The sequence below is a fragment of the Taurulus bubalis genome, assembly GCF_910589615.1.
Source record: "Taurulus bubalis genome assembly, chromosome: 19".
Classification (NCBI taxonomy): Eukaryota; Metazoa; Chordata; class Actinopteri; order Perciformes; family Cottidae; genus Taurulus; species Taurulus bubalis.
The window spans coordinates 9,391,559-9,405,789 of NC_136607.1; the positions used below are offsets into that span (position 1 = coordinate 9,391,559).

At 42.9% G+C, this 14,231-nt stretch overlaps 1 protein-coding gene across 1 annotated transcript in view; it reads left to right on the forward strand.

The window, feature by feature from the left end:
- The window catches only part of whrna (whirlin a), a gene marked incomplete at both ends in the record, with an annotated part of 120,500 nt that extends 108,721 nt beyond the window's left edge, over window positions 1-11,779 (forward strand). The window contains 5 exons of the mRNA XM_079235437.1: window positions 1,224-1,298; window positions 2,818-3,400; window positions 3,851-4,017; window positions 5,808-5,930; window positions 11,597-11,779. Coding sequence (XP_079091563.1) covers window positions 1,224-1,298; window positions 2,818-3,400; window positions 3,851-4,017; window positions 5,808-5,930; window positions 11,597-11,779 — 1,131 coding nt within the window. The remainder of the gene's footprint in view (window positions 1-1,223; window positions 1,299-2,817; window positions 3,401-3,850; window positions 4,018-5,807; window positions 5,931-11,596) is intronic.
- Between the last annotated feature and the right edge of the window lie 2,452 nt (window positions 11,780-14,231).

The following is a 14,231-nucleotide window of genomic DNA, read 5'->3' on the forward strand; positions in this document are numbered from 1 at the left end:
GGGTCATATTTCAACTTCTCACCGACACCTTCCACAATCAGGCACAGCAGTAGTGTTGATGCAGTTTACCATCTGTGACCCTGTCATGCTCATCTTGAGTCATTGGCTGCTTCTCACCTACCATAAATCATAGATGGAAGTTCAGCCTAGCTAGATTGCACATAATCTGTCTTTAAAGATGGCCGCTAACTCAGCTCAGGAATCATGACGCCTTAAATTCCTGCTGACAGGAGGCGTTAACCTCCCATTCGGAAAAGTAAAGCTGAGTTGAACGAGCCTTAAACGTGTATCCTCTTGTTGCAAAAAGAACTCTGACTTCTTCTTCAATACAGGAAGATGTTTGTTTAGTAAACAGCTTTAACATTTTGGTCGCCTAAAAATGTCTTATTCAGTGTTTGGTTGTACTTAGTTCCACCCATCCCAAAAAACAAGATGGCAGAGGCCAAAATGTACAACTCAAGGCATTAAAACCAGACTAACCAGTTGTTGTAGACAGTCACATGTCCATTTCTTATGGAAAGTCTATGACTGAGACACATTGTTTGGTTCTTCTGCTCAGACTGCTTACGGGGCAGAGCAGCGTCCCCGCATGTAGAAAGCCGATCGACTCTTGTGATGAATAAATTGTCTGTAAGTGCACGCCGTGCAGCAACGAGGGGTAATTAAGCTGAATTGATAGCGCTTTTGTTTTGTTTTGGTGGCAGAGTTAAATGAAGGGCGACGTTTCTCTGAACTCAGCTCCTCTGCTCTGAAATCACTCACAGATCTGCTGCAAATTGCCTCCTCTCCTCCACCACGCCGGTGGGATTGAGCTGCCAAATCCAGCTTCAAACTCAGCTGACGGCTCTATATCGATTTCCTGGCATGTGTGTTTTGCTCGTGGAAGAAGACGTGATAGCTTGTGTGTGTGTGTGTGTGTGCATGCTCATGTCTTATTTGCTCGTCTTTCTTATAAGTTTTAGGATTGACAGGGATCCCTTTATTTTTTAGAAGATGTGGAACATCCACCGAATCTCATTTGCCATTTCTTTTGGGACAAACGCACATCTGTGTTTAACATCTGCTTACAAGCTTTCTCTCTCTCTCTCTTTCTTTCTCAATTCTATCAACCCCCATCCCCGCCCCCCGTCCCTTTCTGCTTTCTGTCTTTTCTCCTTGTCATCACCCTCTTCCATTTCTATTTCTCTTTGCACCTTCTTCTATTTCTTCCCTGCGTCTCTCAGAACGACAGCGTGGTGGAGAGTAATGAGCAGGGTCCTCCGGAGAGTCTGAACATGCTGCTGACCGACGTCTCTCTGGTGAGCCGGGCCGGCAGGCACAGCCCCTGCTTTGCCCAGATAAAGATGGATGCTACACAGGGGAGACGTGAGAAGGGGGGTGGAAAGAAAATGGTGGGGGGGGGGGGGGGGAAAGAAAAAAGAAAGGAGAAGAGTTAGGGAGACAGATGATGAAGGTACCCGAGACCTCACATTGCTGACCTGTGAGCTTTGTGTTGGAGTGGTACCACCGAATGAGAACAAGATAAAGAAAAGCAAGTACAGCTTTGTGAGATTAAGTGTCAGTGGAGCCTTTCTCCATCTTTTCTTTGTTGTGTGGAAAGAGAAGAAAGTGATCACTATAGGCCACCTGGCATGTCCAATTCTCCGTCTCCCTGCAATAAGGAGGAGCTTACGGTGTGCACGTTAGGGTGGAAGAAAAAAAGTTTGCAGTTTCCAAAGCAACGAGAGATATCAAGAGCAGGAGATGATAGGAAAGTCGAGAAGGAAGCTTTTAGTCTGTAGTCGTTCAAGGCTACCTGCCACTCAAAATCATACCGTCTACTCAAATCATACCTTACACTTTCTTTTACGCTCATTTTATATCCATTTCCATGCTCTGGTGAGCCATTCATGTGTCAGTGTTCATCCCACTGTTCGTTTTGTGTTTGTGCACCCTAACATTGAAACCCAGGATCCCAGCGGAGGCACACAGCAAGCAGCGGCGTGTGCAATCTGGTTTGCATTCGTCACTAGAGCCAGTGGTTTGGTTTAACAGGTGTTTAAGTTGTGTGAGTGGATATTGGTTGGAATTACAAAGACAGCATAGGAACACTTAGTACTTTGCATTAATGTACTTCCTCTGCAAGTTGCAAATTAGGGGTCCAGTGTAACTATACACTTATTCAGGTACACTGGGTTCAAAGTGTCAAATCTGCACATTTATAAACCGATTACGAATTAAGAAGAATGGTTGTTTCGCCCACTTCTATTGCTGTTTTCCTATATGCCTATATCAACTTTTATTTGCAAAATAAATGTCCCTGTTGTTGTGTAAAATCTAGCTGGGGAATTTTGAAATAGGTAAACATTTTCAATGCTGTCACTACAATGGATCAAACTCCATTCAGCTCCATTGTACTGGGGAGGCAGCAGACATCATGCTGAAGACGGATAAATCCAGACCTAGATAAATAACACCAAAATTACTGTTGATACAACGAGAGGTACAGCAAGTGAAAAAAGCTGTGAAATGACCCAGCAGATCTTTATCCACACAACTAAAATGAAGATTAAGTAACACCTTGATGTCCTCATGCAAAGGAATATGTCTGGAAATTGGAACACAAATCTTGATTAAACTTATATTACATTTGTGAGGCAGGACATTTCTTTAGGATTTCTATCAGTAAATGAATGACAGTGTTAAAGGAAATGAAATAAGATTGCGCCGTCTGGCATTTAATTTATGCAAACAAAAGAGTCAGAATCCAAGATATATTGCATTAAACATATAATTGCTCCAGTCCTAATCAATGATGAATATATCCTCTCACTTCAGGACGACGTACAGTCCAACACAGCTGAATCTCCCCCCTCCTTCAAGCCCCCGCCCCCACCAGGGGTGCAGAGGCGCCCAACTAGACGAGAGCAGCTCAACAAATGCCCCTCGTCCGAATCCTCCCACTCAGGCCTGTACTTCACGGCCCCGGCCTCTCACAACCACGGCAAAGCGCCGGGACACGCCCCCGCCTTGCCCTCGCTACACCACAAACGAGAGCATCCCAGGGACCCGTCTCGGGAATACGCGGTCATCAGAAAGAGAGAACCCCCGGTACCTCCAAAGAGAGAACAGATAACAGCTGCTCAGTTGTCTTTGGTCTCGCAGCACCACATCGGCCCTTTCCCCAGGGTCCAGTCCCCCAACCGGGGCCCGAAACCCGCTGCCCCGTCCCCTTCACCGCCACCTCCGCCTCCACTCCCTGCTCCTCCCCCGCCCCCTTCCCTTCCCTTTAAAACAGTGACCACGTCCAAAGCCTCCCCCTCCTCTCCTGGCTCTAAACAGCAGTTTGTAACGGTGGAGGTTCACAGGCCCAACGCAGAGCCCGACTTCAACGAGGTGCGGCCGCTGCCCCAAGCCCGAGGTGAGGGAGCACCGCAAGTCAAATGCATCAAGGGGCAGATTTTATGACTGCAGCTCATTCAAATGAATAATGATATATAGATGTATTAAATATATTTAATTAATTATAATTGTTCACTGACTGTAATAGAAAATGTGCAAGATATGAATATAAATACACATATAATTTCCCAAAATATTTATTTACTTATTGGCTTATTGTGCTGAAATGAGCAATTACTCAGAACACTGTATGATTTCCACTGCATGCAAACCATCACTAATCTTAATAAGCTTTTAATCTTGTATCATTCTTAAAATCTGATCATTTTCAGGACGGCCCTAAAAATATGTTGTGCTTTTCTCTTCAAGTTGAAATAGAATAAAAATAAATAAAAATGTTGGATTGCTTTCATATGAGGAGATTTAAAGGCCAAACATCATCATGTCACATCTGCCTGTTTACACTCAGGTGGCGCCCTGTCTCAGCTGTCAGACAGCGGCCAGACCCTCAGTGAGGACAGCGGGGTGGACATAGCTGAGTCAGGACACGTCAGCAAAGACAGCAGCCCCCATTCCTCACGCACACGCCACCCCCGAGACACCCTGGGGGGTGGGGAGGGAAACCCCTCCAAACCGGTGAGGGGGTCACTCCAAACAGCTGACAGCCAAACATGGACGGATGAGTGGATTTATTGTTTAAACTCTGAGGAAGAAGAGACATGTTCAATTAATTTAGGGATTTGTGTGTGTGTGTGTGTGTGTGTGTGTGTGTGTGTGTGTGTGTGTGTGTGTGTGTGTGTGTGTGTGTGTGTGTGTGTGTGTGTGCCATTGTATTTCTGTATTTGTGAGAACCAATTTGAATGAGATTTGAGGGTGAGGACATTCCTGGAAAACACATTTGAAAAGTGAGGATATTTTAAGGATATGGGGATATTTTTGGTCAGTGGAAGGTGAGCATCATTTAAGAACGGGAGGAACATTTTTGGATTGCCAAGATCTTTTTGGAAGTTGAAGAAATCTTTTTTAGAGTGTACGAATATTTCAAGAAAGTGAGGACATGTTGGGATATTAAAGATATTTTTGAGAGTTTAAACATGTTTGAAATATAAGGAAATTTGGTTTCATCAAAGGGCTGTTTCAGGGTTATTGAGTTACTCTGTTTTAAGGTTATGGTGATAATTTGCTTTTTAATCAAGGGCAGAGTCCATCGCTATGTCTCTTTGGGTCCTCACAAGTATTGAAGTACAAATGTGTGTACGTCATCTGTGTGTGTAGCTGAAGAAAACCCCTTTGATAAATTGTTGTGCTTTATTGCTAACCCTCTTTCAGAATCTGTTGTCAAACCTAACCTTGATCTCTTCTCTCCTCCTCACACAGACTGTTTCCTTTGTTTCACTCGTTTGTGTATTTCATTCATTCATGTCATTCATTCCGTCACATGCTGCATCTTTTATTTTGTCGCTCGATCGCATTGTAGCGTTATGAAACTCTCAAAGCGCTCCCTGGTTCTTATTGATTGATGGAAGGAATAACAAGTAAGAATGGGAGTAGCCTAATTGTTTACGACGAGAGGGCAGTTTGATTCAGTGTACGTTTTAGAGTTATTAGGCAGAAAATGTGACTGCGGAATCGACTTTGTCTCATAAAAAGCTGCATTTTATTGCGACAGAGCAAAGCATTTACCTTCTGTCTGCTCCTGAGTCTGCTGAAGAGAGAAACAATGATGTGCTCATGATAACTTCTCCAAATTGACCTACATAATTTGTTAAGCCTTGTTATAGTCTACTGATTATGTCAGTCAAACCACACAACACATTACCTGTGGTCAGTAATGAGCAAGTATGTGAATGCGGAATGACCTTCAACAATAGCCAGCCAGAATGCTGCAGTTATATGGTATACCTCCTAACTGCTTGGCCACCGTTGATATTTATTATGGACATACAATCCCAGGAACATGTCTCGGATTAACATACAGATGAATACAACCCTTAAAGGAGAAAATGGTCCCCCATTAGGTTACAGAAGCCAGTGGAAGAGAAGCTTCGTGAGAGGTGACTAAATTATAGAAAACAATTACACAGATGCCTTGTTCAAAGTGAGTAGAAATAGATTTATTTTGTCCTCTGACGGTTGAAGCTGTCAGAGGACATTATTGCTCACCCACGAATGTGTCACCGGGATCGAATTTGTACATGTTAATAGCCATGGTCATTTATGAATGTGTGAATCCATTGAGAAAGACTCTTGAGCATATGTGATCAGTGAAAACAAAGCTCTTCCGCAGACAGAAAAATAAATGCACAACAAGGGAAGAAGACATAGGGAGGTTTTGTATTGTTATGGATATAATTAGGTTTGTAAATAGGCATAACTACTGTTCTTCTGTTTTGATAACTTGCTCCTCTCTCTCGCTCTTACTTTAGCCGGGGCTGTTGGAGCCCACCTCGGCACTAGTGAGGGTGGCAAAGAGTGCCAGCACTCTGGGTATTGCCATTGAAGGTGGAGCCAACACCCGCCAGCCGCTGCCACGAATTGTCACAATACAGGTGAGTCAGGATGATAATAAAATGATGTTTTAAATAATACCCGCACTAGGATCACCTCTACGTATTAAAGAAGCTGCGTAAGATCGGCCGAGATGCTCCAAAGAATAGGGGACAGCGTTTCACCTCTAATACTGTCGGGCCACTCAAGCTCAATTCACAGTCATCAGTAAAAAAAAAAAGAAGAAAAAAAGCTACTAACTAACAGCAGGGCAAGAATACACGCTTGCCCCCTTTGTGTTTGTGCCACTCACCGGGGCATATACGTTGTATTGCACCAGCTGAATGTGAGTTGCTCCAGCTAACTTCTTCGTCCTCTCGTGTTGGACTGGGACAGACTGTGACTCACTATCGCCTCTCAAGGTCCCAGTGGTGTTATAAGACAGGATGGACGAGGGCTAGCTGGTGAGCGTGCTCATTTCAGTAGATATCTCGGCAGCACAACACAGACATATTTGACATAACACCTTCTGTGGATCATTTTCTAATCTAAAATTCTGGCCAGATCTTACACATAGCACCTTTAAACCTCCCTATCATTTTTAGCATGCAGTCGGCTCCACTTTGGTTAATATTCTCCTCCTATTGTTGGATGTGTTTATGATATTTCATTTGATTTTTCTGCGCTTGTACCGTGCGCCCACCTTCCATGTGGGATTTGATATCCTTGAAAGCTTTCTATGGATCCACAATGCAGCTGAACTCACACTGAGATTTCTGCTAATGTTATCCTCGTTGTTGCATTAATGGCCTTCATGAAAAGGCTTGACGGCCGTGAGACTCCGGTGATTAATGTTCCAGTTTGAGGCGGTTGGTAAAATGTTTATGTTAAGGGTTAAAGGCAGAATTAGCCTGAGACATTAGATTGGCTATGGGGGATTATACAGCTCCTTCTATGTAAAAGATAATGATAAAGCTCAGTTCAGATATGTTCATGTTTAGTTAATGCAGCTCAAGTCAGGGGCTGACTTGAGCTGCACTTGTTCAAGCAACTCTGAGGAAAGCTATTACTGCGACTGTATGTGCATTTCTCTGTCTGCCGCGGCAATTTGCAAGTCAACAAAGCCTTGTATTAGCGCAGCATCTGTAGCACTAATCATTTCCTAACCACAGAGGAACCAGGGAGTTACAATTTAAAGATCAGAGCAGAATGCAGTCCACACCCTGTTCAAAGCTGTCTGTCACCCTCCCACTCCACAGAGGTGGTGGTTGAAATAAATAGAAGAAAGAAAGAAAAAAAAACGCACCACTGATTGCGAGGGGGAGGGATAAAAGGATTGGAAATCAGCACATTCAAAATCAAAGAGTGCACTGGAAGAAAAGGGCGCCAAGTGGGAGTGAAGGATGCAAAAGAAGTCAGAGCGATGTTAATAAGGAGAGGAGGAACAAGAGGATTTGTACAGATGAGGAAGCGGAGGTCTGGTGTTAGTGGTGCGAAGGGTTGCACTGGGACAAAGTAACGGTGTGTTTTCATTCCCAAATCGCAGTTGTTCCCATCCGTTGTCAAGATACAAATCCTCAAACACAGCCAGGGGAATGGGATTCCGTTTTTTTTTTTTTATCTGATGTCTCTGTTTTTCTCTGTTGAAGCGAGAAACCCAGCTTGCCGGATTTGATATCAGAGCTGCTTCTTTGCTGCGTTATTGTATGTTCCTCAGCTCCGTTCACTCAGAGATAACAAAACGCCAGCTCTTTAGCAAAAGAGCAGAATCACAAACGTATGGGTACAATTTGATGAAAGTGGAATTTATTCCTCCTTGTGACATGGGCAAAGCCATATCAAATTGAAATCAGTAGCAGTGGAGAGTACAGCATTAAGGGATTTCAAAGGTCTTGCAATTGTTTTTATAAACATACCCTGTCTATCACCAAGAATAGCTAAACCATAAAACTATTGAAATAAAAGAGCAAATTCAGCCGAGGACTGTCTGTGACGTAATCGCACGGAGCGAGAGATGCTCTTCAGGTTACGCTTGAGAGATGAAGCCACCGAAATGGTTCAACCCAGAACCAATTCCTCTAAATCTCATAGACACGAGAGTGAGAGACTAATAACAATAAAAAGGCAGCTGGGTGCGATGGTTTATAGAGGAGAGAATCGGTGCTTTCTCCCTGTGGCATGATGAGGTCCAGTGAGGCCACCCAAAAGAAAAAGGGTTCAAATGATTTAGACTAAGCTAATTTTAGTTCAAGTTAAAGTTAATTTTGACCCTTCAGGCAAGTAGATTGACATTTTAGTCAGATTTAAATGATTGCTCGGTCTCCAAATACAGCTCCACACTTTTGGAATTGCATAGATTTCATCCAGAATGTGGTTTGCTGAAGTGCAAACCTTGCCGTTGACGGGCGCCACAAGCCGCATGACACCGCTGCTGCTTCCCCGAACAATAACCCTACGTGGCTTCACAATTATTAGGAGCCATCAATAACAGGGTAGCCTCAAGGCCACTTGAAATGGAGGAAGACTTTCTTCAAAGGCTCAGTTTTCACGATGGAGAAGTGAGCTGTGAAAACTTTGCTCTGTCACCTGGGGAACGTTAACTCGATGTTATTAGACCCTTGAGCAAGGCACACACAACCTACATTTGCTATGATAAAAAGAATGTTTCTGACTTTCTGATGGGCTTCGGTTCTGTCTGGAAGGGAGATCACATCAAAGCCCTGTACAGTATCGTCTCTCTGCAGTGTTGGAGGTAAGCATAGTCGGGTCATGATACAGCAAATCTCTGGCTCCCTATCTCTCCCTATCTCTCGCCTCAAGTCACCTCAATCATTGCTGTTGAGGGTGGAGTGCAGATGAGTAGGCTGCTGCAGTGATTACAACAGCATGTTATCACTGCCGTCTTCCGGTCATGCCGACCGAGAGCGCTTTGCTGGCTCAGTAAATGAGAGATGGTGGTGGTGCGGTCCTGATGTGGAAGGCACTGTCGGTGTTTTTTAGCCGTCAACGTCGCACGTAATGAGGTCAGCTGTCTGAATCAGGAGGAGGAGAACATGGAGCTGACAGGGAGGAAAACATAAGTGGTATTTTGTGTGTTTTTAAGACCACAAGAAAGTGGAACTAGTCTTGTTTTTCTTCTTCTTTTCTTTTTCATGTTTAAATTAAGTTTAAAGCAATTTCAGACCAGCTGCCAGGATAAAATGTTGGCATTGGCATATACATTAAATGTCAAAGTTTTTGAATTAGCTGAGAGCAATGCAACGAGCAGTGCGCAGAGCAAACACAGTAGTTTCTCAAGCCGTTATAGAAGTTATGTGGTATAGTAACCTTTAAATATTATTATAATATAATATATAATAATATAGTTATTATTATGTGAGAGGGAGGGACGGTGGACGGGTCAAACAAACACCGGTCCTTCAACCAGGAGACTGCTGTTCATGTGAAACCAAAATTAATCACTGGCACGCTAGTTACGTAGCGTAGGTGCGCTAAGGGTGGTTGATATTTATTAACGCTAGTTACATTGTTACGGTCGTTACGGTTTGTGGCGTTTTGTGTTATTATTTTAACATAAACCATGTTTAAAAAAGCTGATTGGGAAATAGCTTAAAACACCCACATTTGTTTTCTCAGTGTTTTGGAAGCAGGCTGAAGACAAAGTGACCGGCTCAGGGCGCTAGCACGGCCAAATTACGAGCCTGTCGGTCTACGCTGAGTCAGCTCATCCAGACTCTTGCCCAAGCTGCAATGACACTGCCACAAAAGGCATGCAGAGTCCGTGACATGGTGCCTCTCAACATAGAGAACACGCTATTTCTTGCAGTGGCACTTGCTGGTAACGGATATGAATCACTCACAGTAGGGGCGTCCAAATTGAATGCATAATTATAGTAATTTGGACGAAAGACTGGTCTGAGCTGTGGACACTTTGTTGAGGTTTGCTTCGGAGAAACATAAAATGGCAGGGGGAGGCCTTTTGGGGTCTTCTGATCTCACTGCCAAAGACTCACTCAAGAAATGAGACCTGAGTCGACATCACATGTCCTGTGCACATCTCAGGGTGTCAATAACAGACAGCATGTTTACAATCACATGTGACATGTGTGAGGATGACAACTGCAAGTATGGGAGTGTTGCCGGTCAGGAGAAAACATTTCACTTGTAGTCTATTGAAGCACGTGTCACATTTATGGCGTGGTGTTTAAATTCTAACTTGGGTACCCAGAGGCCCTCGTGTACTTGGGTGTAATAGAACAAAGGAAAGGATCTCAGACTCTCGTAAAAACTTTTTGCAGGGCCTCTGAGCTACAGAGACAAGTGGGCTTCTTGGATAGCCTTGGAGCTTAGCCGCAGATAGTTTTTTTTATGTCATGATCATTTTTACCTTTGGGATTTTTGCCATGGCGATTACATTTGATCACGGACAGAAGCACAAAGAAACCCTTTTTGTATGATGTAAAGTGGATTTTAAACCGTTTGCTTGAGCTGTGACCATATTTATTCAAACAAAGACAGCAACCAGAAATGACATATCACTGCACTGTTGCATCACATGTATTACATGTTTCACATTTATATACTACTAATACGTTTGTGTTGTCTTCATACATTAGGCAGGAAAGGCATTCTTGGTCTATTTTTAGCATGACGTTTTGTAAATTTGCCGATGAATTGATAGTTGTAACAGTAGATTTATTTGTCTTCTTCTCTTAAATCCTTTGCTTGTACGACAAGTCATATTTAGCTAATTGCTCATGTGAGCATGATAAATGCCACCTGTTCACAAGTAGATCTGTACATTTGTGAGATGTGATCACTCGTATAAACAACACCTCCCAACTTGCAATGCAAAACCAAGAACCAAGAAAGACTGCAAGGGTTCAGGTCCGGCTGTCGGAAACTCAGCGGACTAAAACGTAACAAATTTGGTGTGCTTTCACACCTAACCAGTTTGGCGCCGTTAAATGGAACTCTGATGCAGACCTAATAACCAGATCGAGGCCCCCTGAAAAGAAAGGTCTCGGTCGCCAGTGCAGTCTGTTTGTAGTGTTAAAGTAAAAGCAACCGTCCACAGGACTGTGTGGAAGTTGTGTACTTTGGCAGTTGAGTGAGAGTGAAAAGAGGGAAACGTGCTGTTGGTTTGTCACTGTTCATGATGAGGAGGTGCAGTTGCAGTCTTGACTCACGATCGGTTACATCTTTGGGACATGAGACAAGATAAATAAACACATGAGTGCAGCATGACGCCGGTGATCTATGGAATGCTGGCATGTTGATACAGCTGTCAATCAGGGGGCTACCTGTCAGTCTGTGCGACTCCATGTTTACAGCTCTTGGTTTTTGTAATAAGTCAGTGTGAACCCAAACAGAGTAGAGCTGAGAGGCAGTGATGAAAGTGCGAGAGCATCCACTAACTCCAAATTTATTCAAATGTATTCAAATGAAGGCATTCTGATTCTTTTCACACTTTGGAGGAAGGCAATTTATCTTGACATTAATGTTACAATATCAGATCATTTTAAGGTCTAAGTGAAGTTTTCTATTTTAAACAAATTGATGAATCCAGCAAGTTCTCTTGAGTGTCTTGTATGGGCTAATTAACAAAACTTGATACGAGTGGTTCTGACACGAGGCCCATCCATTGGGCTTTTTATCAGTTCTCATTCTAATTTTGAGAGTTTAGTTCTCCTAAAATTCTCATTGTCTGTATCTCTCTTTCTCATAGAGAGGTGGTTCAGCTCATAACTGCGGCCAGCTGAAGGTGGGTCAGGTGATCCTGGAGGTAAACGGGGTTTCCATGAGGGGCCGCGAGCACAGAGACGCCGCGCGCCTCATCGCCGAGGCCTTCAAGACCAAAGAGAGGGACCACGTGGACTTCCTGGTGACCGAGTTCAACGTGGCGCTATAGCCGAGTGGAGGCGGAGAGAGGACGATGACGGAGAAGAGGCGTTCGAGGACGTCGCGAGAGGAGAAATGAGGAAGAGGAAATGGAAGCGTCTGTTGTTTTAAATGGCACAACTCTTGTAAACGAACACACCAACTGATCTCTGAGCCCTTCTAGAAACCCACCTCTGATTATGGATCTATGATACTCACATTTACGAGGTATTACTTCCGCCGTGGACTTGGTTCAGGATGCTCCTCAACGTGTTACCTCCCCACTGTGAGACCTTATGCACTAAAATGGAAAGTAGTGAGACGTGCACCTGTGTCTTTGTTCCCTCCGTTGTAAACACTTGTGGATTTACAACCATTGGAAACCGACTGGAAGTTCTCGTAGCACGACCACGTCCCATGGTCCGTTTGTTTCATTCATCTTTTGCTTCGACCACGAGAGACAACTGCACATCTTAAGACTGATCCACGCTCGACTTTACAAGCTTGGATTTGTAAATGTAAAAATGAACAAATGTAGATACAGATGCATATATAGTGTACACATAAAGATAGTCCTATATGAATTACAAAAACCCCCGAACCTCTGTCGCATTATCAATACATTATAGTGATATATTTCAAAGACGATGATACTTCAGGCCATCCTGGTGATATGGGAGTCGACGTGTTTGACAGTGACGCTACCGGCTTGTATAACAAAAGTACACATCACATGTTCATATTATTTGATCAGGCATAAACGAAAAGACTATTATGATGGAAATCTTCATTTGATAGCTCCATAACAAATGCAAATCATTTCCTGTTTCCTTTCCACTTCTCCATGTGTATCTGTATTATTTGAGACTAACATCCACACTAAACCATCTGCATTTTAAAATGCTGTGAAAATAACATGCACTTTCGCAGGTTTCCTAGAACGCACCGAGACACAAGGTTCTCGCGTTCAGATTCCGAATTTTAGAAAGCTCAGTTGGATCAAAGATGCTGTATGTCTTCAGATTTGGCAAGTTTATTGTGGGGGTTCTCTCAGAGGGCATCAAATCCCTCTGCTTTTCCCCTCAGACCATTCAGCTTTGCTCCAGCTACTCTGAATAACAATTGATGATTTTCTTTAGTCATTTCATAGTTTTAATTATTTTCACCCTGGGGTGGGGGTGGGGCTTGCAGAAGCCATGCTCAGTGCAGCAATTACGCTCCAGAGGAGCGTAATGAGACATTTAGAGGACGACACTGCCAAAGATTCGAGAAACACTCCTCCTCACATGTCCACACATGGACATGCACACATTCTATCCATTTATGGAAAAGCAATTAGGAGATAAGCAATCAGGTGGAGGGAGAGAGAGAGGATGAGAGAGGATGAGAGAGAGACAAAGACAAAGAGAAGCAGATGAGACGTGATTGCTGCTGTGATGATTTGCTTCCCCTCAGGAAGAGTGCAACGCGTGCCGAGGACGCACAGCAAACATCCTCCACGTGTCACGCCACAGACTCAGATTAGGATGCAGGTGGAGGTGGACTAATCCAAGTGTTCTCTGCGTGGATGTGAAAGTTGTATGTGTTCATTGCGAGTGCCGTGTGTCTGTCTGAGGAAAAGAATGATGTTCGAAAACAAAGCGACGGCAAAATAACGATGAATGTAAATGTCATCAAAGACGGCTGCTCCATGAGAGGCGCGAGAGGAAGTGAAGCTGGGTAGTGAAGCTTTTTCAAGAACGCCAACAGAGCGACTCTGTGAGGAATTGCTATCAAACACTCCTCAATCTTTCTGGTGACGACTAAGAGAAGAGAACAGCACATCCATACCCCTGCTGTCTATCTTCAAAATGTCAACCTTTACCGAATAAAAAAACAAATAGCCACATCCTGTACCCGTATAACGCCCATTTTTGATCTTATAATATATCTATTTTTTTTAAAGAATCTTTAATTTCGTACATTCTTAGGCGTAACTTTTTTTGGTCTGTTGATCCGTCAAAAGACAATGTTTTGTTCTATTCCTCATTTTACAAGTGAGGAGTAAGAAAACCAAAGAAAGTGCCCACTTTGTTTAAGCAGCATGAATTGATTATTGCCACTAGAAGGCGGATGAACTCCAGAAGAACATATACTTCTGACATATTTTTGTCAGATTACGTTGTTCATTTATTCATTTTGACTCACCTGACAACCTAATATCCCCCCCCCCCCCTTTTAGCTCTGCTTTGGTGTCCACCAACTTTTCTCTCGTTTGGTATTGGGGAGGTAAGTATATATAAATATATATATATATATATATATATATATATATATATATATATATATATACATATATATATATATATATGTATATGTATTGGGGAGGTAAGTATATATAAATATATATATATATATATATATATATATACATATATATATATATATGTATATATATATATATATATATATATGTATATATATATATATATATATATATATAT